Here is a 22,442-nt window from a genome sequence, read left to right as displayed (position 1 = left end):
ATTAATGGTAACACTCTATTATTGCCATCTCTTGTTCATCTCACCTATGCATTCATTTTTTTTTAAATAGCAATAGGGCCATTTGATAAAATTCATATTGATTTTATTTTTATTCTTAATTCATATACCGTACAATAATTCATACACAATAGAAATATTTTATTTTCTTCACAGAAAATATAAAAATAATTTATTTTGAATAAGTTTTTTTTTTTTAAATAAATCTTATGCATTGATATTCTCAATAAATCATAGGTTGGGTGGAGATTTTTGTGCTCTTTGTTTAGAATTTTTTTTTTTTTTTTTTTTTTTTGTATTTAATATTATTTCTCATCTATGCCTTTTGGGTATTTCAAAAAGAAAAAGAAAACTTGAAATATTACCCTACTTTTTGAAAGATATTTCTCGTAAAAGTCACTAGCCTTAATTTACTTTATTTTCCTAGGTGAAAGGATGTAACTCCAGATTTCGGAGTCGATAGTACATATTTGATGTCAATCGAGCTATTATTCATTTTAGTATTTTTCTTTATATATTGTTCATAAGTTCTAAACTTTAGAGGCAATTATAAGTAGCATATTTTTTTTTTTTTTTTTTTTTTTTTTTTTACAAATATGAGTAGAAAATCAAACCTTTCACCTTTAGATAATAGATGGTACCGAGTTATGTTTGATCGGCCACTTGAACTTCACTATCTAAAGTATAGTTTAAATGCCAATAATTGACTTGTAAGGATAAAAAGATCTGTGTTTCAAATCTCCCACCTCCATTTGTACTTAAAATATGTATATATGAAAGGATAAATAAAGTATAGTACATCTCAGTTCAAATTTAACTACAAATATTTTATAATTTTCATTAAAAATAATAATAACAAATTAGCACATTGTAAACAAGAAATCGCAATTTGTTTTTTGAATGGTTGTCTTTCTAGCTTTTCAAAAACAACAAACTAAAGATTAATAACAATCTATATCACCTCACATATATATTTTTTAATTCTAACTATTGCGATCTAACTATCAATATTTAGGACATGTATAATATTTTTTTTTGAATTGTTATCTTGTTAATTTTTCAAAAGAAAAAAAAAACTAACTAAAGATTAATAAAAGAGCCCCATTATACATATTATTATTTTATTTAAGCATCAACTTATAAGTTCTTCAATTAGGATCATAATCAACAAATTTATCAATTGAGCTACATTCATATTAACTTTGAATTGTTACTTGCACTTCAAATGATCAAATACGAGATGTCATATAAAGTTAAGTTTAGTGTGTGATTTTCATGGTTTACGCATTCATTCATACGTTACTTTATCTAACTTTTTATTTATAATTTAATATACTAAACAAACAAAAATAAAAATGCAAAGAAAATATGGTAAAATGAAAGAAAAATGGGGATGTTAAAGTGGGAGAGAACCACTTGAGTTCATGAGTTGAAATAAAATAAAAACAGAAAAGTGGTAGAGATTTATACAGTTGGAAGAAAAAAAAGAATAAATATAAAACTCTTTTCAACCAAAGATGAAGAGAGGGAAGAGGAGCTGTTAATCGGACGGCTAGAATTGATCATCAAAAGCGGAAAACAGAGTCCCAAATCTCAGAAAAAACCCTAACAATAATTCCATGGTGACAAGGAGAATTCAACTGCAAGAAACATCGAAGAAGCCCTCGCAAATCTTCCTTCGAGTAAATCTCGTTCTCCAGAATCATTTGAACCATCGAATGCCGGAAATCAAGGTACGGATCGTCCGAATCCTTCTCCACCGCCACGCTCTCGCCGCCGCTCCGGCCGAAGCCTCGGAACGTGATGGAGGTTCTGGTTTCGGATTCGGAGTCGGAGAAGGGAGGCGAATCGGAGTCGGTGGAGAAGTGGTGGTGGTTGGGGGATTTGACAGAGGGCTTCGGTTTGAGGTGGTGGAAGAGGTGAGAGAGCTTAGGTCTGCAAATGTTGAGATCGACGGAGAGGGAAGTGAGTTGGAGATTTCTCCGGCGAGCCGCCATTGTTGTTGAAGTTGAAAGATCTGGATTTTGGTTTTTTTTCTTTTTCCTTTTTTTTTTTTTTTTTTTTTTTAAGAGAAGAGTATTGGAATTTGGGGAATGAGTTTTACGAAACCGTTTGCGGGAATTTATATTTGGACAGTCGCTGTCCCTCGGATTTGATGGGAGTTCGAAAACCTTTTATTTATTTATTTATTTTCAATTTTCGTTTTAGTTAATGGGTTGAAAAATCTAACTATTCATTTTTTAAAATAATAATTAACTAACAATTTAGATGATTTAATTTTTATACTTTCAAATTTATAAGAATTAAGTTGAAAATATTTTGATCACGTTTATCTATTTTAATGAAAATAGATGTAATCATAATGAAATTTCAATGATAGACCAACTGTAATGAGTTTATTTAATTAGAATTATGAATTTTTTTCATATTAAATATTAGATAATACAATATCTAGATACAATTGGATTGAGTACTCTCCGCTTGGTAATCAATTTACATTTTTCTATTATATATTTAGAAGGGACCTCAAATGTCAATACGGGTGTAAAACATAAGTAAACAACACCAAAGATAATCAAATTGAGTCTACATTATCATTGATTTATTATGCTTTCATCAGAGTAAACATAAACTTTCATATTGTACTTTAAAAATTACAACAATTTAGTCCATAGTTTAATAAATATTATTAGAATTTAATGAAATTTATTAGATGTGGATCAATAAAGTGATCAATGTCAAATTTATTTGGAAATTATAAAAATTAAGACGATATTTAACATAAAAGTTTGACACTTATTTTTTATTAGATTTTCTGTAACAAGGCTTACATTATTAAAAATTTAGAATTTAGAGATTAAAATATTAGTTATTAAAAACCCGTTTTGATAACGTTTCTATTTTTCGTTTTTATTTAATTTATTCCGTTCCTATTATGTTTGAAAATGAAGGTTGGCAAGTTGGTTGATATATACGTGCGCCTCATGTGCACCTTAAGACTTATGGACTTGCGTTTGAATTTCAAGTGAGAACATTTTTTCGTTCCCTTCTACATTAATTTTGCTATTTCTCTTTCATATTTATTTATTTCTTGTATTTTTCTTTATTAATCTTTTTATATTCATATGCTACTTTAATTTTGAATTTAAAACTACAATATTAGGATTTATATATTATTTGATGAAAACTGTATTATAATGGCAAAATATCATAATTTATTTACGATAGATTATGATAAACCACGTAGAATTTTACTATACTTGTAAATATTTTCATTCATTTCCTACATTTGAAAATAATTCTTATTTTATTTTAAAATTTTAAAATTTTAAAATTTTAATATATATATCTAAATATTTTTAATATTAAAGTTTAAATTCTGCTTCTAATATTTCTAATATTTAGATTTATATATTATTTCAAATTTCAAGTTTGTATATTTGATTATCTTTTGAATTTTGATTTCTGTAACATGCATATTTATATATTATTTTAATATTGATTATTTATTTTTATAGTACATTCGAAACCAATTAGGATCTCACAATATATAAATTATGTCCATTAAAATATTTACTTAGCTTCATTTTTAGCATTTTATAACTAAAATATTTATAAATAATATAATTGAGCTGAATTTGAGTTAGAATTCAGGATGAATAAATCGAGTGAGAAATAATTTTGCAAATCAAATTTGAGTAACATTTGAAAGATAGAAATAATTGTATTATTGTTGTTAATTTTGCATCAAAATTTATTGGTATTTGATCATGTAGATTTTTGCAATCGTTTTTTTATATTTTAATGCATTTTATATATATATAACATGCTTCTCCAATAAATAAATAAATAAATATTTATTTATTTATTGGAGAAGCGTGTTATATATTTTTTTCATTTTATTTAAGCAAATTATATTTAAACTTAAAACAAGAAAACATGTGAGGAAAAAAAAATTAGTTATCAAGCATATTCCTTTTAATTTTAAAAAAATAAGAAATAAAAAATAAAAAACAAGAAACAGGGAACAAAACCATTATCAAACGGGCTAATTTAGGGACTAAATTATTGCTTTTAAGACGATTGGGCAACCAAAATAAAATGGTGTTTTAAAAAAATGGCCAACATATTTTTGTTTGTGAAAATGACCAAACAATTCATTCTAAAAACCACTCCTACCACTAAATTCCTATAATTAAGGTGTATTTCAAACAAAAAAAAAACTCTAACAGCCTAGAACATGATCTAATCTCATGAATTTAAATTTGGAATATAAGTAAATAAATAAATAAAACTATTTAAATCAGATAACAAGTCCAATCTAATTTAGTTTTAAAAAACTATATCTACAATGATATCAAGCAAACAAAAATAATTTAGATCTACAAAATCTAACAAACTGTTTAACTATAATTAGTAAATCAGAATTGTCACAAAATAAGCAAATACATAGGTATTTTATGAAATTTGCCTCATATAAGTCCAGTGGATCCCAACTTCATCATATGTTACACATACCAAAAGCAATTGAAATCTTAGTTAGCCTAAACCATGTAAACCAACCAACCACTCGTGCTTACAATTTGGCCAAATAGTAATGACAATATCTCACCAAATAAAGCAAATACCATATATTCAAAATAACTATCAAATACCTTCTTAAAAAAAATTCTCATACTAAACCTCATATATCTTCTATTTGGAAAAAATTAATATATTTGTCCTATTTTGACCGACATACTATAAATATAAATACGTTAAATAGGAGATGACACCCTACTCATCACCTTTTTTGTCATAGATCATACCCTTCAAAAAATGACCATATTTTCAATTAGATAATCTATTTTGGCCATTCAGCACAATTATTTTGAAGCCTTGATTTTATTTTTTTACAATATGCAAATGAGAGAAATCGAACTTTGATCTTGAGGTCAATAGTATAAGTTTAAAATTTCAATCATAAAGATTAAATATAAATCCAAACGATTTGCGAGTGTTTTTAGTTAACCAGTTAAACTAGGTTGATAGGTTCATATTGATAATGTGTAGTTCAAGGATGGATAAAGTTAGAACAATATTTCTACTCATTTTTATGGTTTTATTGAGAACCTAATTCGCTTGAATCTAGACATTTTCACAATAGATTTGAGCTTTTATTATGTTTAATTATTTATTAAATTTTAGCTGATTTGTGGATTGGTTATAAAGTAATGTTCAAATTTGATTTTATTTCATATTGTAAAAAATGATTTTATTTATTAAATGACTAATTTTATAAAAGTGCAATTTTCAGTTTAATAAAAATTAAGGTTAAATTATCCCAAGCATCTCAAATTTGAAAATTTTTCATTTTTACACTAAAATTTTGAAATATGCGAAAAAAAAAAAAAAAAAAAAAACACTACCCTTGGAAAAGTTTGTTCAATGGACTTGATGAAATTGAAGTTCGTACAACAACGTGATTGATGACGTGTAAAAGATATGTTTTTGAGATATAATAAATAAAATTTTACTAAAAAAAAATTTCACAAATAGAGAAAAAATGTTAAACTAATAAATACGGATATGCTTCTATTAATATTTATCAATGATAAAAACTTATAAAGTTTATAATTGATAGAGGCCGATAAAAATCTATGATTGATAGAAGTTGATAGGCTCAATAATAAATTGATAAAAGTCTAAAATGATTAAATTTTACTATTTTGTGTAAATAATTTCCTCATTTTTGTATTTTTGAAAATCTCCATTTTACATTTTTTTTTTTAAGGGAAGGGATATGGTTTTTTTTTTTTTTTTTTTTTTTTGGAAGAGTTTCAAATTTAAAAATGAGACCTAACAGTTGCCATGGGTATAGTTAAAATTTAGTTAACATAAAAGGTAAAACAAAATTTATGTTGAGAAACTCAAATTCTCACTTATGAATTTTGTTTATGGTTAATTTTTTTTCTTTAGAAGAGAATTTTGTTTATGATTATTTTTTTTCTTTAGAATATCACATCACAGATAAATGTTTTCAATTAAGTAGGGTAAGCAAAGATCATTGGAATTTATAAATTAAATTTGAAGGTCTCCTCCTCATTTAAACCTTGTATGTAGGAAAATTGAAGTGAAATAGTTAAAAATATATTAAATTTACAAATTTAGCTCATAAACTTATAAGTTTGTGTCCATCTAATCTCATGAACTTTTAATTTGGGTTTAATAAGTCTTTAAATTTTCAATTTTGTATTCAATAGGTCCTCAAAAGTTCAATCATGTATCTAACTGATAATTTATTCATATTCAATATTTTCTAAAATTCACGAACTTATTAAGGTCTTATGACAAAAAGAGTAATTGCAAATATAATTTATCACTAATAGATTTTGAAAGTTAGAGCTAAATTTTACTGTATTGGTAATTTTTTTGTATTGTGCTATATCTGTTAATACTTTGGACTAGAATGCTATATTTGCAACTATCCTTATAAAAAAAATTAATCTAATATATCAGTTAATTAGCAAAACTTTTAAGTCTATTAGGAGTCTATTAAACACAAAATCGAAAGTGTAAAAGACTTGTTAAACATTTTGATAGTTCAAGAAGATACACTTTTCTTTTATCTGAGGAAATTCATGCATAAACCATCCAACGCCTCAGAATAGAAAATTATATGCCGGTTTCAAACCATGATTTCTTGGCCTTGAGGCTAAAAAGTTACATAAGTAAGATCTATTTCATTAAGCATAATACACTAAACAAAGCACCTTCTTGTAAAAACAACTCATAATTTGATTCAATGAAAAGTTTACTTCTTGTTCAAAGAAAAAACAACCCATACTTCGATTATCAATACCACAGTTTATGGCGCTTCGACTCGGTTGTGCTCGACATCATGAAGGTGATGACTAGCTTATAAATATCGCATATTCCAAGTTTCCAACAGTCTCAGTAACCTAATGAGGTGCTTTTATTATTCCTTTTCTTCTATTTTGTTGACAACAAGAGTTCTTTATAAGGATAGAAGTACAGAGAAACTGTCTGAAAACATGCCACTACTATAAAACCTTAAGAAAGTCCGAGAGATAACACAAAGTCAATAATGGAGTAAGGAGGACTGAATCTGACCTTAATCTGAGAGATGTTTCTTGACCAAACTTGCCACATATTGAGCAATATACAGTGAAGCAGCTTCAGAGCAGCAAAATGCATGTGAATGGCCCTCCCTTTCAACTGATAGATCAATTTCAGGGACCTGCTTGGAAATCTGTGGAGAAAAGAGAACACAAAGTAACGAAGTAGAACTTGAAATCACCATTTTCAGTGTCATTATTTTGAGCTCTTTTGCCCCCTTTTTGCCCCCTTTTCTTGAAAAATCGAATCAGTAGTATTTCAACCCTACTATTTTGATTTTTTTTTCTTTTGATATCCATGAGTATCTGGACTAGTTTAGGCATATCCCAACTAATCTCATGGGACAACCTACCCGACTCTACTACATTTTGGTGTCAAGGAAACTTGTAGGATATTAAATCCTTGGTAAATGGCTACCATGGATTAAACTCATTCCTTCTTAACCTTTTATCAAACTTGAGCCCTTTATTTACCACTAGGCCAGTCCATGATGATTCTCAGCTATTTTGATGCTATTGACTATATATTACAAAGTAAAATATTCCAAACCATACTACTCTAATCATCATAAACAGTATTATGACTATAACCTCTTCAACCATAGTATTTGGAGAACCTATATTCATGCAGCAGAGTTGATTGACAAAATGAATAGTTTATATCTTACCTCCTCATACACATGCATTGGAGCCCAGTGGTCATCCATACAGAACAAAAATGATAATTTCTGACTAGCTTTCTTCATAAATGCCCAATCTGGTGTTTCTGAAAACTAAACAATGTCCATAAACAATCAGATGACGAAATTTGATTAATCGTTGATATAAGTCTCTGTACTGCATAATTCTGACAAGTGACGACCATGAACAAAATCTAATAAAAAAACACCGAGAAGGATATTCTGATTTACAAGTTTCATTTACTCACATATTGTGATTGAACTTACTGCAACTGTAAGAGCTCATCAAATTTATATCTTGTGACGGGGCTTCTATATTTGGACTACTATACCATAATGATATTGCAATGCCTCAAAGCAAAAGATCAGAACATAACCTAAAATAAACTAGGCACTTCCTAGGTGATCAAACATGTAACAAAAAATAAAATTTACAATTAACTATGATCCGCATGAACGTATGCTTGGACAGTAAGTTGGATGTTTTCCACTCTCAAAACTTATTAATTCTTTTTTATGGTTCTTTCTGTTCAACAGTTCTCAACCAAAAAAAATTAAGATACAGATGAAGCATATTTTTGATGCATGAGCAACAAGTGTCATGGTATCCAATACGTCCTAAGCATGTTCACCAAACTAAAAGTGATTGCTTATAGTGAATACCTTCTCAAATTCCATCATTGCCATATATAGCACATTTCGCATGCTATGGTACTGTAGAAAACAAAGATAATATTCCAAATATCAGAATAATCCTGTAGTCAAACCAAAATTTGTAGCAGTTACGAGTGTATACAACAAAAAGCACATGCTACAGATAGTAAATTAGATTTCATTTCACCTTTAGCAAATGAGAGCAAGCAGCCTCACTAGCAGTTCTGGACCATGACTTCCCAAAAGTTTTTCTCACAACAAAACTTGAAGCTCGAATTGGTAATACACCCAACAGTGCAACAAAAGAAGAAAACAAAGTTGATAGCAGTGAAGATCTGCAACACAAAATTTTCATGTAAATCCTTACAAAGTACCAATTTTATCTGGTGGAAGAAAACAAGCTAAAAGATCATCCAAATCAACTGAGTGGTGCTCAGAAAGACACTGCTTGCAACACCAAAACTTAAAATGAACTCATATGTTGGTTTGTAATCAGGCATGGACCAAAATAATATCGGCCACAGTAATGAATGCTTAAAAGATTAAGCTCCAGTTTTTGGATATGGAACCCATGAAACTCGCCCAGTCCTTAAAAATACACGCTTAACTGGTTATAGACCAGGCAGCAAGCACATATCCATTAGTCTAAGTGACTTCAAATTGGTTCAACTGAAGTGCATACCCACTGGGACAATGCAAATACTCCCCAAAGTACACAACCAACAGAAATCTTAAAATTCCCAAATCACACCAGTTTGTGGTCTGAGGGGGTTCTAGATATTTGAGAAAGCCAAAGAAGCCACATCCAATGGTGTGGTGTGTAACTGTTTGAGGCAGTAAAACTTCTGAGGTTCAAAGTCTCAAACACGAATTCTACCAACTGTTATTTCATATATATTCATCATTAGCTACTAACTAAATAAAGTATTTATTTCAACATGCCAGTATGGAAATATTGCACAAAACTGAAAAGATTCCTAAGGCTGAGTTTAAAACTTAAACTCAATGAAGTTGACAAGATTTTAATAAAGGTCCTACAATCAGAATGAGTGGAAAGTGTTTTATGACTACATGTTCTTAATTTAATGAAAATGGTTGCCATGACACTGCCCCTTTGTTACCAACATATATGTGAAATGAGAAATTTTGAAAATTGTGATGTGCAACAGAGTCACAGCTAAAAATCTGAAATGTAGATGCAGGAAGGCATATATAATTCCTGTTATAAGAAAAAACGTGAATACCTAGCAAGTTTTTCAATAAAAAATTGCTGACGTGATTGTCTGTTCACCATCATAAATGGATGCAATCCAATGCAATACACCACCTATAGGATCAAGAAGAATTGCCATTGAACCATCTCTTGAAAGTTGGGGACACATAAGAAGCACAAAGAGTTTATAGCAATACCCGATCCTGGAACCTACGGTACAGTTCAATGGAGATATACGATCCAACAGAATGCCCAACCTTTAAAAAAAAACTAGCTAGTCAGTGACAGTAACCAAAAAGGGAAAAAACAGTTACAGCAAACAAGAAAGTAACAACATCATTCTTATTTTCAAGGCATGTATCATCTCGTATCAATTTCCAATTAACTATATCCAATATGCATATATTGTACAAGTACAAACAATAAGGTGGATTGTTTTGTCTCTAGCAAACAAGCAACAAGAAGAATACAAGCAACACAATGAACCATTATGTATGGGTGGAACTAGAATCAAATTTTATACGAGTTGCAGAGCTTACTAATAAAAGAATAACTGACATGTACTCAGATAAAATTAAAATAATACAATTGAAGATTTTGTACCGTGCAACTCTTTTATTACTATTGTGAAAACATAGCATCAAGTGTAATCATACAAGTATCATTACCAATAGTAATGGGATGTCTTTATTCTGTAACTCCTGTCTAACAAATTCAATCTGCAAAAGAAAGATGAATATTGTTCAGCCCCATACAGAATTCTGGTATCAACAATTTGAAATACGAAAGAGAAAGGGACCTACAGGAAACAGATAATAATGAAATGAGCAGTAATCTTGAGCAAGATATCTTAATTTCAAATATCTGCAATGTTATCTCCAATTGCATAAATGGACATGAAAATTGACGTCCACTGGCTTATAAAGGAACTTCAAAATTTAAAATATAAATTTTCCAAGGACCACTTGCTACCTTAGCCATCAACAATTGAATCAAATTGACAGAGAAAGCTGACAGTTACCTTATGATCAATTTGTTCTTGTAATGAAAATAACCTTCCACCTTCCCAGTCCTAAAAGAGAAGAAACGTTGGTATCGGTTACATAAAATCACCGGGAAATATATGTGACAAACTTCATTATATCCATCCGAGCAACGTCAACTAATTTATCTTTTGAAGCATTAAAATTAAGCATAACTAGCAGATACAGACTTTATATGACGCATGACCAAGTACCTTCTTCGTTTGACATATATGTCCAATAGCTGACAGTGGACGGAAGGAGGGCCAAAAAGATAAACAGAGCAAGAAAAAAATGTCAGCCCAAATATAAAAGATTCAACGCTTCCTTGGGAAAAAATGAAAGGGATATGAATAATGTCAAACTTTTCATATCTTGCCTGTTATAGACACACGACCTCCAAGCAACTGATACAGTGATTCAACAAAATCTTTATAAAATGAAATAATCCCTGTCTTGGAAACAAAGCCCAAAACAATCCACGTTAAGAAATTATATGAAAATCAACAGAAGTATCGAAAACCCACATCCCCAAAAAGCAAATGCACCTGGATTCCCAGGTATGAACAATACGTGCAATGATGGATGGTCCGAATGAATCTCCAGCAATTCATTGGTGTAACTATCAAGACCCAGAAACGGTAAGGCGATCCAATTCAAGAAAACTCAATTTCAGTGAATATAAACGAGAATGAATCAATTACCCTGATACATTGCATAAACGTAACTCCACTCGGCTTTTACTAAAAGATTGCAGAACTTGATGACCCATGTGGAGAAACGAACCCCTAGTGAAATTCTTCAACCTGAATGATGAAAATGGCAACAAAAGAATGGATGAAATCGGATGGTAAGAGGATGGAGTGCGATGTTACAAGTGAATTGGCGGTAAAATGGAGGAGTGTGTTGACTATTGTGCATCACTGTGATGCAAAATTTGAGGAAAATATAATTAAACAAATGGGTAATGAAAAGTTTAAATTAAAGTAATGAATTATGTATAATCAATTGAAGTGAGATACCTGGAGTAGGAGAAGAATGTGAATCTGGTGGATCGAACGGTGAGTGAAGGAAGTTGTAAGAACATGGATTCCCTCTACTCTCCAAAGCCCCGCAATTCATGTCTTCTTTCGATAATCAAAATGAATTCATCTCTGATTTTAATAAATATCAAGACTCCTACTCTCATCTTTAAAAACCGAACGAGAGATTTGGCACGTTCTATCTAATCATATTATTGTTACTGGGACATACTCTATATTCAAAACTAGGTCGATGTGACGCACCGTAAATTAAAAATTTAATAGTATTAAAGATGAAGGGAACACAAGTACCTATTTGTTTCGTTGTGAGTCGTACTTTTGATATTCAGGTTTATGGTTTTCATGACGGTTGTCATCCCATTTGATTTGATTTTTCTTTTTTAAAGTAACAAACAAGTATCTATCATAGAACAACATGTGGTTCTGGACATGCATGAGAAATCTTTCTAACAATAATTGTTAAATTGTAAACTACTCTCTAGGATTTTTAGGTTGCAAAGTCAAGTCTCCTTTTGTTAGATAGTTGAGCTTTGTTAGGAGATTTTTGTTAACTAATTTTAGTGTTGTACCAAGCTATCTATACCCGGTCCAGACCTCGTCCCTTGATCCCCAATCTCCGGTCCAGAACTCAAACTTCGATCCCTGATTCTCGGTCCAAAACTCGACCCTTGATCCTCAGTCCACAACTCGTCCTCGAATCCCCGATTCAGTCCAGAATTTGATCCTCGATCGAACTCGATCCAAGTCTTGACCCGTGCCTCATACTGCTATGATATTTTTCGTTCTATCAGCATAATCCTTGATGGCACCAACTATATTACCTGGGCCTATCAAATGAAGAGCTTCCTGATTGGTCGTAAATTATGGTGAGTGGTAACAGGTGATGTCGTTGAGCCTGTCAAATGAGCCACTGCAAAAGACAGTAAATTTGTGGACAGATTATAAGAGTGGGACAACAAGAACAATCAGATAATCACCTGATTGGGTAATACCTCCATCCCAGTCATTCACACTCAATTCAATGCGTTTGACATAGCAAAAGAACTTTGGGATTTTCTGTCCGGACGATTCCAAACCATGGGTCTTGCCCTCTACTATCAACTTCATACTGAAGGAACTCTAATTCAAGAGAACAAGTGAGCAGAAGCAAGATCTTTCCAAACCCATTATGTAAGAATAAATGCATTCACAAACATACAAGAATAATTATGCATTATAAAGAAAATTACATCATATTTTATTGGCTAAATACAATAGGAATTGAGAGACATACCTTTGAAGAACTCTTCTTCTGGAAATCTCTCGCTTCCGTGAGTAATCGCACAACAATATCTCGCTCTCGTGAGCAATCTTCTAGTCAACCTCTCGTTGTCGTTACAATCATGAACAGTTTACTCCTCGAACAACAACCTTTCGACACTACCACTTGGCAACCTTGATATTCTCGGAGTGAGAATCTAAGAGATGTGAGCTCTATGTGAATTTGGTAGAGGGAATAAGGAAGAAAACGATTGAACTACACGATTAAGTAAGTGGGAGAAAGGTTTTGTCTATAGCATAGACTGAGAGTACTTGATCGTTTAGTAATCTCTCGCTCTCATGAGAATCGCCTAGCCAATCGTCTAGTAATATCTTGCTCTCGTGAGCAAATGATTAGTGAAGCCATTAATGAAGTGATCGTTCATAAAATGAAAACTCTTTTCATTTTATTCTTCAGTTATTCAAAACTGAAATTAATCTCCCAGTTGCACGGTTAATGGAGAAAATAACCAACTAAACAATTATCTCATAATTATTTTTATTATAAATAAATATAATAACTAACTTATCATATTATATTTATAACCTATAGTTTTAATATCATATCAAATGTAATATTTAAACCATAGTTCTTTTCTCATTTATTTAATATAAATCATATTTATATCAATTCCCCAATTAATGTATCTAATATATTAAATCAATTATATCACATATAATTAAACCAATTTAATTATATTATATATAATCAAATTCCCTCTTGTTAATTTGAACACTTCAAACTAACCCAAAAACTAATTCTCAACTTGAATCCATTAAACTACCAAGGGGACCTTATGGACCTGTAGTTTGAAGCTCCAACCGTACGTGAATAACTGACTAAACTTTTTACTCACGAGATCCACCATCCGTTAACTGTTGGTCACTTCACTAAAGACTGACAGTTGCACTCTTCGCACTACAGATATATTTCTGTGTCCATATAACCAATCAACAGTGTGATGACCCTTCACAAATCGCTCGTAAGTACAACTGGGCCAATTTACCATTTTGCCCCAGTAGTTACATCTAACTTCTTAAGTACCACTGATTCTTCTAATGAACAATCAGTCATAGTTGAGTCATTTCTTCCAAAGAGAGAGTGTGGCCACTATGTTCAAGACTTGGAATCAGCCTTTAAGAGAGTAATTTATCTACTTACCCCTGCTTCGAGGAAGGAGTGAATTCCGTCTTGTGTAGCTGAGTTTCCAACTCCCCAATGAGACTAATCCCCAAAAAGGTAGGCTTGTTGAGTTGACAAACTGGCTACTCTCACCCATACTAATCAAAGGAATGCCCTCATAGACAAGAGTTCCCAACTCACTCAGAATTAAGGTCATGTCACCTATGGTCATTTTATGAAATGTAAGTCTCAATTATCAACGGCGTTATATAAAGAGATTAATCATCTCGTGGTCCGGTCTTATACAAACTCTTTGTATAGGATACTTCCGCTCGCATGTCTCTATATGAATGGTCAGGATCAGACCATTTGTAGCACTTTACAACACTTATAACATCTACAAAGCGGGTTGTATCCATAGTGTCACAAGGATAAGGTATCCCTCCTTTATCCCTATACTACATACCATTTAGGTTATTACTTAAGGCATGATTCACTTGTATGTCTCACATACATGCTTAAGTTACATGAAATAACCAAGGATCTTAGTTTATTGGATTAAGTAAATGCTTATAAAATAACACTTATTTTATTAATAACAATGTGTGTACAAAATGTTTACAAACTACGAGACCACCGGGAGAATTAGGACACCAATCCCAATAATCTCCCACTCGTTCTAATGCCTCAGGAGACTAATGTACAATACATAAAAACAGTACAATATACAATAAACTAGGGCATACTTATACCCCAGTATCATCTCCCACTTGCCTTAGACAAGGTATCGCATGTTAGGATTGGTGTCCTAATTCTCCCAGAGTCTCGTTGTTTTGTAAAGATACACATTGTTCAATGGATAAAATAAGTGTTATATAATTCTAACATTTAATCATATCCAATAAACAAAACTCCTTGGTTATCTTATGTGAACTTAAGCATGTATATGTGATATACAAGTGGATCATACCTTAAGTGATAACCTAAATCGGTCTGTAGTATAAGGATTAAGGTGGGATACCTGATCCTGGTGACACTACGGATACGACCCACTTTGTAGAGGTTTGCAAGTGTTGTAAACTACTACAGATGGTAGATCCTGACCATTCATATGGAGATGTAGAGTAGGGGTGTTCTATACAAAGAGTTTGTATAAGACCTGGACTACGAGATGACTAGACTCTGTATATAATGCCATTGATACTAAAGACTTGCATCTCACTAAAACGACCATAGGTGACACGACCTTAATCCTAAGTGTTTTGTGAACTCTTGCCTTTGAGGGTGGTCCTTTGATTAGTATGGGTGAGAATGGCCAGATTGTCAACTCAACATACCTACCTTTTTGGGGACTTGTCTGATCTGGGAGTTGGGAACTCAATCCACAATATGGAATTCACTCTTTTCCCGAAGCAAGGATAAGTAGAGAGATCCTCCCTTAAGGGCTGATTCCAGGGTTTGAACTTAGTGGCCACAACTTCTCTTTGGAAGAGAAGACTCAATCATAGTAGGATATGACTTATATTCATTAAAGAGATCAGTGGTACTTAAGGAGACAGATGTAACTACAGGGGCATAACGGTTATTGGCCCAGTTGTACTTACGAGCGATCTGTGAAGGGTTGTCACACTATTGATTAGTTAAGATGGACACATAATATATCTATAGTAAGAAGAGTTCAACTGTCGGTCTTTAGTGGAGTGCCTGGCAGTTGACGGATGGTGGATCCCGTGACTAAAGAGTTTAGTTAGTTATTCACATACTATTGAAGCTTCGGATCTACAGGTCCATGAGGTCCCCTTGGTAGCTTGGATTCTGTTGAGGATCAGTTCTTGGTGTTGATTTGAAATGTTCAAATTGACAAGAGGTATTTTGATTATATATGATATAATCGGTATGATGTATAAGATACATCTAGTGAAGAATTGATGTAAACGAGATTTACATTAAGTACCATGGAATAGAAAAAAAAACTATGGTTTATATGTTTCATGAGATGAAATATTAAAACCATAGGTTATAAACATAGTATGATAAGTTGGTTATCATTTATATTTATAATAATATTAATTATAGGATAATTAATTATTTTTCTTTTAAATAACCAAAGTAGTGGGTGGTTATTGGATCATGGTAACCATGAGTTTAAAAGGAAAGTGGATTCCTATTTTGAAGAGAAGTATTTTACAAAAAGTTTGAAAAGGAATTTGAGTTTTCTCTTCGGCGAAAAAGAAACTCACGAGTCATCAAGTAAATACAGATTTACTAAACGACGACTGGTCGAGCTAAACGATCGTGCAGGTGCAAGCTAAACGATCGTACAGTGTTTACTAAACGATCGCATAGCTTTGCTAGACGATCGCTGGCCCAAGGTAAACGATCGTGTAGAGTCTGTAGAGCTAAACGATCGCATAGCTTTTGCCAGACGATCTATAGCTTTATCTAAACGATTGGGCATCGACCTATACGATAGGTCTCCTACTTTTCCCACTTACCCAGTCGTGTACGCGATCGGTGTTTCCTCCATTCGTCTGCCTCATACCAAGTCTGAACAGAGCCCACTCTCTGGATTCTCACACCGAGAATACCAAGGTCGCCTTGTTGGTGGTGTCAAACTCAACTCGACACCATCGAGGTTTTCTGGAGGTCGATCGTGCCACTAAGGACGAACGTGATTTCGTTCATTTTACAAAGGAGATCGTTGAGGACGAGCACGAAGTGTTCATGCTGTGTTTGTGCGGTGTTACAGTCGTGTAGATCGAGCACTCATGGTTGCTGTTATTCGATCAGAGTTGCGCAATGGAGCGTGGAGACGTTTCTGCTGATGTGCGTAGAGTTTGTCTTTCTATGCATTTGAGTTTATTCATGCTGTAATTTCTCTGTATAATTGTATAACTGTCTGTTTAAAGTCGACTGTAAATGATTTATTGATTCATGATTGTAATTTGGAATATTCTTGTTCTGCTGCTCACAGAAATCCCGCTTCCGATTTCCTTCACCGCATGTCCCGCAGACCTAGACTCTTCAGATGACCCTCGAACACTTTAGCTATGAGAGACTTTGTAAACGGATCAGCAATATTGTGCTCCGACGTGATCTTCATGATTATCACATCACCGTAATGCACAATCTCCCTGATTAAATGATACTTCTGTTCAATATGCTTGCCTCTTCGATGACTCTGAGGTTCCTTAGAATTTGCCACAGGCCTGCTGTTATCACAATAGAGTGTGATCAGCAAAAACATATTTGGAACAACTTTCAAATCTTTAAGGAACTTTGTAAGCCAAACAACCTCTTTAGCAGCTTCATAAGAGGCTATGTATTCGGCTTCCATAGTGGAATCGCGATGCATCCTTGCTTGATGTTTCGTCAAACTACAACCCCTCCATTTAGAGTGAACACTGACCTGATGTCGATTTTCGAGAATCTCTATCAGTATGAAAGTCAGAGTCTGTGTATCCTATAAGGATAAAATTCTTATCTTCATACACGAGCATATAGTCTCTCGTTCTTTAAAGATACTTGAGAATCGTTTTGACCGTCATCTAGTGATCTAATCCTGGATTGGACTGATATCGACTGACAATCCCTATTGCATAGCAAATGTCAGGTTTAGTACATAACATTGCATACATGAGGCTTCCAACAGTTGAAGCATAGGGAATCTTTCTCAGTTCCTCAATCTCTTGAGGTGTCTTAGGACATTGTTCCTTAGACAAAATAATTCCATGCTTGAAGGGTAATAAACCCCTCTTGGAATTCTGCATCGAGTACCTGATCAACATCTTATCAATGTATGATGCTTAAGACATGGCCAACCTCTTATTCTTACGATTCCGAATGATCTGGATCCCTAGAAAAAAAATTGCACCTCTCCCAAATCTTTCATTTGAAATTGGGCGACTAGCCACGTTTTAATGTTAGTTAGAAAACCTAAATCATTCCCAATGAGTAGGATATCATCCACATACAGTACCAGGAAAGCTACTGACTTGTTGATGATTTTCTTGTAAACACAAGGCTCATCAATATTCTAATCAAAGTCAAATGATTTGATCGCACTATCAAATCTAATGTTCCACGATCTAGATGCTTGTTTCAGCCCATAAATCGACCTATTAAGCTTGCAAACTCTTTGCTCTTGATCTGAAACAATGACCCCTCTGCTTGAGCTATGTAGATGGTCTACTCAAGATTACCATTCAAAAAGAAAATCTTGATGTCCATTTGTCATATCTCATAATCATAAAATGTGGCTATGGACAGGAGAATTCTGATAGACTTCAACATGACAACGGGTGAGAAAGTTTCCTCATAGTTCACTCCCTCGACCTGGGTATAACCCTTTGTCACGAATCTAGCCTTAAAGGTTTGCACCTTGCCATCTACACCTCGTTTTCTCTTGTAGATCCACTTTCACCCTATAGGTTTTACCTCATCAAGCTGATCCACAAGTTCCCAGATGGAGTTGAAGTACATAGACTCCATTTCCTGATTCATGGCTTTAATCTACTCATCTTTGTCAACATCCTTCATTACTTGCTTATAAGGCAATGGATCCTCAACTCCATCATCAGACATGATGTTTTGGGCTTTAGTCAAACCTATATAGTGTTATGATGGGTTTGCAACCCTCCCACTACGTCGAGGCAGTCTCAACTCTTTAGATGGTTGATTAGATGAACTAACATCAACAACTCTTATTGATCTATCAGTCTGTTCAAACTCTTGTTGAACTCTCAGTAGTCTCACCAGAAATCTTATTTAAAACAAGTTTACTTCATGGTTTATGATCCCTAATGTGGTCTTCTTCCAAGAAGATAGCATTTGTCGACACAAACACCTTATTCTCACTTGGATCATAGAAGTATACACCCCTCATTTCTTTGCGGTAGCCTACAAAGAAGAAAACTTTCGAATGCGGTTCCAACTTTTTAGAGTTAGCCACAAACATGTGGGCTAGACATCTCCAAATTATGAAGTGACGTAAACTACTTTTACGGCCTCTTCATAGCTTAAAAGGTGTTTCAGAAACACTCTTTGAGGGAACGTTGTTCAATATGAAATATGCAGTCTCCACTGAAAATCCCCAAAACGAGTTTGGAAGATAAGCATAACTCATCATAGACCAAACCATGTCCAACAGGGTTCTGATTCTCCTCTCTGATACACTATTTTGCTAAGGTGTACCTAGGGTCGAGAGTTGGGAAGTGATTCCATGTTCTATCATATAGTTCTGGAATTTCAAATTCATATACTCTCCACCACGATCAGATTGTAGTGTTTTTATCATCTTACCTAACAAGTTTTCAACTTCGGCCTAATACTCCTTGAACTTTTCAAGAGTTTCCGACTTATGTTGCATAGGTATAGATACCCATATCTTGAATAATCATCTATGAAAGAGATGAAATATTCATACCCACCTCGACCTCTTACACTCATCGAACCACAGTGGTCTGAATGTATAAGCTCTAAGGTTTCCTTGGCTCTATAATCTTTTCCAGTAAAAGATTGTTTGGTCACTTTTCCTTCAAGGCATGATTAACATATCGGCAAAGAGTTTTCTTCTAAACCATTTAGAAGTCCACATTTCACCAACTTCTTAATCCTATTGAGGTTGATGTGACCTAACTTTAGATGCCAAAGATGGGTGTTTTTCTTAGGAGAAACCCTTGGTTTTTTTTACAGTTGTTGTTGTTTTGAACATTTCAGTATTAAGAAAGGTTTAGCCTTAGTACATAAGTTATTTTCCATTGAACTAAAACTAATCTCCATACCATTCTTGAAAATAAACACTTTATTATTAGAAAATGAGATGGTATAACCTTGTTCAAACAAACAAGAAACTGAGATTAAGTTCCTCTTGATATGAGGAACTACATAAACATTGTCCAGTAACATATGACATTTCTTATCTAAAAATAACTTCAGTCTGCCTACAACAACAGCTGAAACAACCTCATCAGTACCGACTCGAAAAGTCAACTCTCCATCTTCCAACCTTTTCCTGCAACTAAATCCTTGGTAGGAAGAACTTACGTGATTAGTAGCACCTGAATCAAATATCCAGGTAGAATCATCATTCTCTACCAAACACGTCTCTAAGACAAATAAATCATATTTACTTTCTTTAGACTTCTTCCTCTTCCGGAGAGTAGTGGGATCAGTATCAGAACCTAAATAAGCTCCAAGTTCCATTTTAGAGAACAATTCTCGTCGATGAATTTTTTCACACTCAACAACAATTACTTTCTTTTTTAGTCCCTTGACATTTGAATGACTGGAGATTATCTTTGGAACTAACACTACTGGTTTCTTTGTCATCCATCCCTTTTTTGCGCAAAAAGTGAGAACTGTCGCTCAAACAATTCTTGCAATGAGTCCCTGATCTTACGTGCAATGACCATGTTTTCAACCCTTTTGGTCATGCATCAGGTATGCTAGCCAAAATGTGAAGTCGAGCCATCGAATTAGCCTTCATCCACAACTCATATGCATTACAAACATTTCGCAGTGCATCAAGGGTCGGGACTTGAGGACACTCCTCAACCATGACAAACTCGAGGCCGTTTACCACGAATTATGTTTCAAGAGACTTTTTCCAATGTATGTAATCGGCAAATTAAAAGAGGCAACTAACGGAAAATGTACATGTTGCTAAAAAAACAAACACATTGATCTACATTAGATTTTAGCAAATACTCTTGAAAAACAAAATCCAATTTGGTTTAACAAAATCTAAATAAACCTCGTGTGACATCTAGTTTTGCAATGAAGCTTCAGTGGTTTAGGACAAAAACCACCAAAGGGTAGTCAATTTATCCCTCCTCTAAATTGAGACACTCTCAACCAGTCATTAACACCAGAACAACTCTTGTTCCTATAACGACCAACCATCATTGATTTGGTCAAGAAATCATTAACTTGCTTAACAATTTCCTATAAGTTTGACCCTTCATTTTAAATTCTAGAGTTCCGCCTCAAGTGGCCAATCCGAAGGGAAAAAATCCGATTGGGAAAAAAACTAAAATGACCCTATCCATTTCTGGAGTTCACCTTGATACTAACCAACCATATAAACCATCCAAAGGGTGACGTTCCTAGGGCGCCACGAGGCCGTGTAAGATCTCACGGTGCAGCCCAATGAAAGAGACCGCAGGACATGTTGACACACATCCTTCACCCACTTACTATAAATACTCTTTCTGTCCACCTTGATATTGACTCATACAAACACCATTCGAAGGCGGATGCTTCTAGGGCACCACGAGGCAGAGCATGAATCTCACGGCGTGAACATTCAGGGAAAAACGTGAGTGGAATTGACATATCATATATATCTTTTCCTCTCACTGAGTATTTTAAAACCTAGGATTTAGTTTACTTAGAAAAAACACGGCTAAGGATTTTAACTAAGTGGCTTTTTAGATTTATCCAAAAGTAATGTTTACTTTGGAAAGTTGAACAATTTTTTATCATCATTCATTAAACTCTTTAATGAAGTCTTTTATCAACTGTTGCATGCTTGTAACAAATCTATCTAATTCACCTTTCTAGGTAGGTTCCCAGGTAGGGGTGTTCCGTTTCCATCAGCTTAAATATCCCAGCCTAGACAGAACCCTTCTTAGACAAAAGGTCCCTTATAGATAGATTTAATAAAAATTTAATCTTTTATTCAAATCAATTTAATCCTATTAAACTGATTCAAAAGATTAAACTTAGGTATCTAATCTCATTAGAAATATGAACTTAGGTCTATCTCAATCAAATTTTAAAACCTTTTTAAAACATGAGTTCACCTAAGTTCGCATGCAACTCTTTCTTATTGATTTTATTTCTAATTTTCATTATAACACTTATAACAAGAAACAACTAAAACCAACCACAATACAAAGCAACACATACAAGGCATTCATAACTCTTATAAATAAGTCTAAGTGTCATGCTTCATGCATTGTTCATTCATTACTACTTTTATATAACTCTTATATAATTAAAGTAATGAAACAAACATACATGCTCTCATACATCCTTATACTATAACACTTATAATATAAAGATGATGCATGAATATGCTTAATGCATGCATAAATATAACTCTTATATTATATGATGCATGAGCATGCTCTTATGTAATTTAATCATGCAAACTACTATATCATAACTCTTATAATATAGAGATGATGCACGAAAAATGCATAACCTATGGTGGGATATAAATTTATATGGCATAATATATGACATACAATAAAAATATACATCTCAT

The 22,442-nt window shown here is 33.1% G+C and overlaps 2 protein-coding genes across 2 annotated transcripts; both read right to left on the bottom strand.

Annotated features, from left to right (window-relative positions):
- Positions 1–1,412: 1,412 nt before the first annotated feature.
- LOC120074213 (transcription repressor OFP1-like) lies at positions 1,413–2,118 on the bottom strand. Its single transcript, XM_039027267.2, has one exon. The coding sequence runs from the start codon at positions 2,013–2,015 to the stop codon at positions 1,584–1,586; it is 432 nt and encodes a 143-aa protein (XP_038883195.1). The 5' UTR covers positions 2,016–2,118; the 3' UTR covers positions 1,413–1,583.
- Positions 2,119–6,955: 4,837 nt separating this feature from the next.
- LOC120072757 (alpha/beta-Hydrolases superfamily protein) lies at positions 6,956–11,935 on the bottom strand. The gene is made up of 13 exons (XM_039025235.2): positions 11,728–11,935; positions 11,410–11,511; positions 11,254–11,327; positions 11,085–11,156; positions 10,921–10,949; positions 10,705–10,755; positions 10,352–10,402; positions 9,881–9,940; positions 9,715–9,797; positions 8,658–8,805; positions 8,480–8,530; positions 7,805–7,909; positions 6,956–7,270 (listed from the first exon to the last, which is right to left on the bottom strand). Exons 1-13 carry the CDS (start codon positions 11,790–11,792, stop codon positions 7,133–7,135), a joined length of 1,029 nt encoding a protein of 342 aa, XP_038881163.1. The 5' UTR covers positions 11,793–11,935; the 3' UTR covers positions 6,956–7,132.
- Between the last annotated feature and the right edge of the window lie 10,507 nt (positions 11,936–22,442).

Source organism: Benincasa hispida, chromosome 3, assembly GCF_027475165.1.
Source record: "Benincasa hispida cultivar pf3 chromosome 3, pf3_genome.v1.1, whole genome shotgun sequence".
Lineage (NCBI taxonomy): Eukaryota > Viridiplantae > Streptophyta > Magnoliopsida > Cucurbitales > Cucurbitaceae > Benincasa > Benincasa hispida.
The sequence above is the reverse complement of the archived record's forward strand: the minus strand, read 5'-3'. Positions and strand labels throughout refer to the sequence as shown.

What these genes read in the sequence shown, in the direction of transcription:
- LOC120072757 (XM_039025235.2), bottom strand. Translation starts at nt 11,792, where the DNA reads ATGTTCTTACAACTTCCTTCACTCACCGTTCGATCCACCAGATTCACA. An exon ending in CGTTTATGCAATGTATCAGG is followed by an intron (nt 11,328 to 11,409) that starts GTAATTGATTCA and finishes GGGTCTTGATAG; the next exon opens with TTACACCAATGAATTGCTGG. An exon ending in CTTGCTCTCATTTGCTAAAG is followed by an intron (nt 8,531 to 8,657) that starts GTGAAATGAAAT and finishes TGTTTTCTACAG; the next exon opens with TACCATAGCATGCGAAATGT.
- LOC120074213 (XM_039027267.2), bottom strand. Translation starts at nt 2,015, where the DNA reads ATGGCGGCTCGCCGGAGAAATCTCCAACTCACTTCCCTCTCCGTCGAT.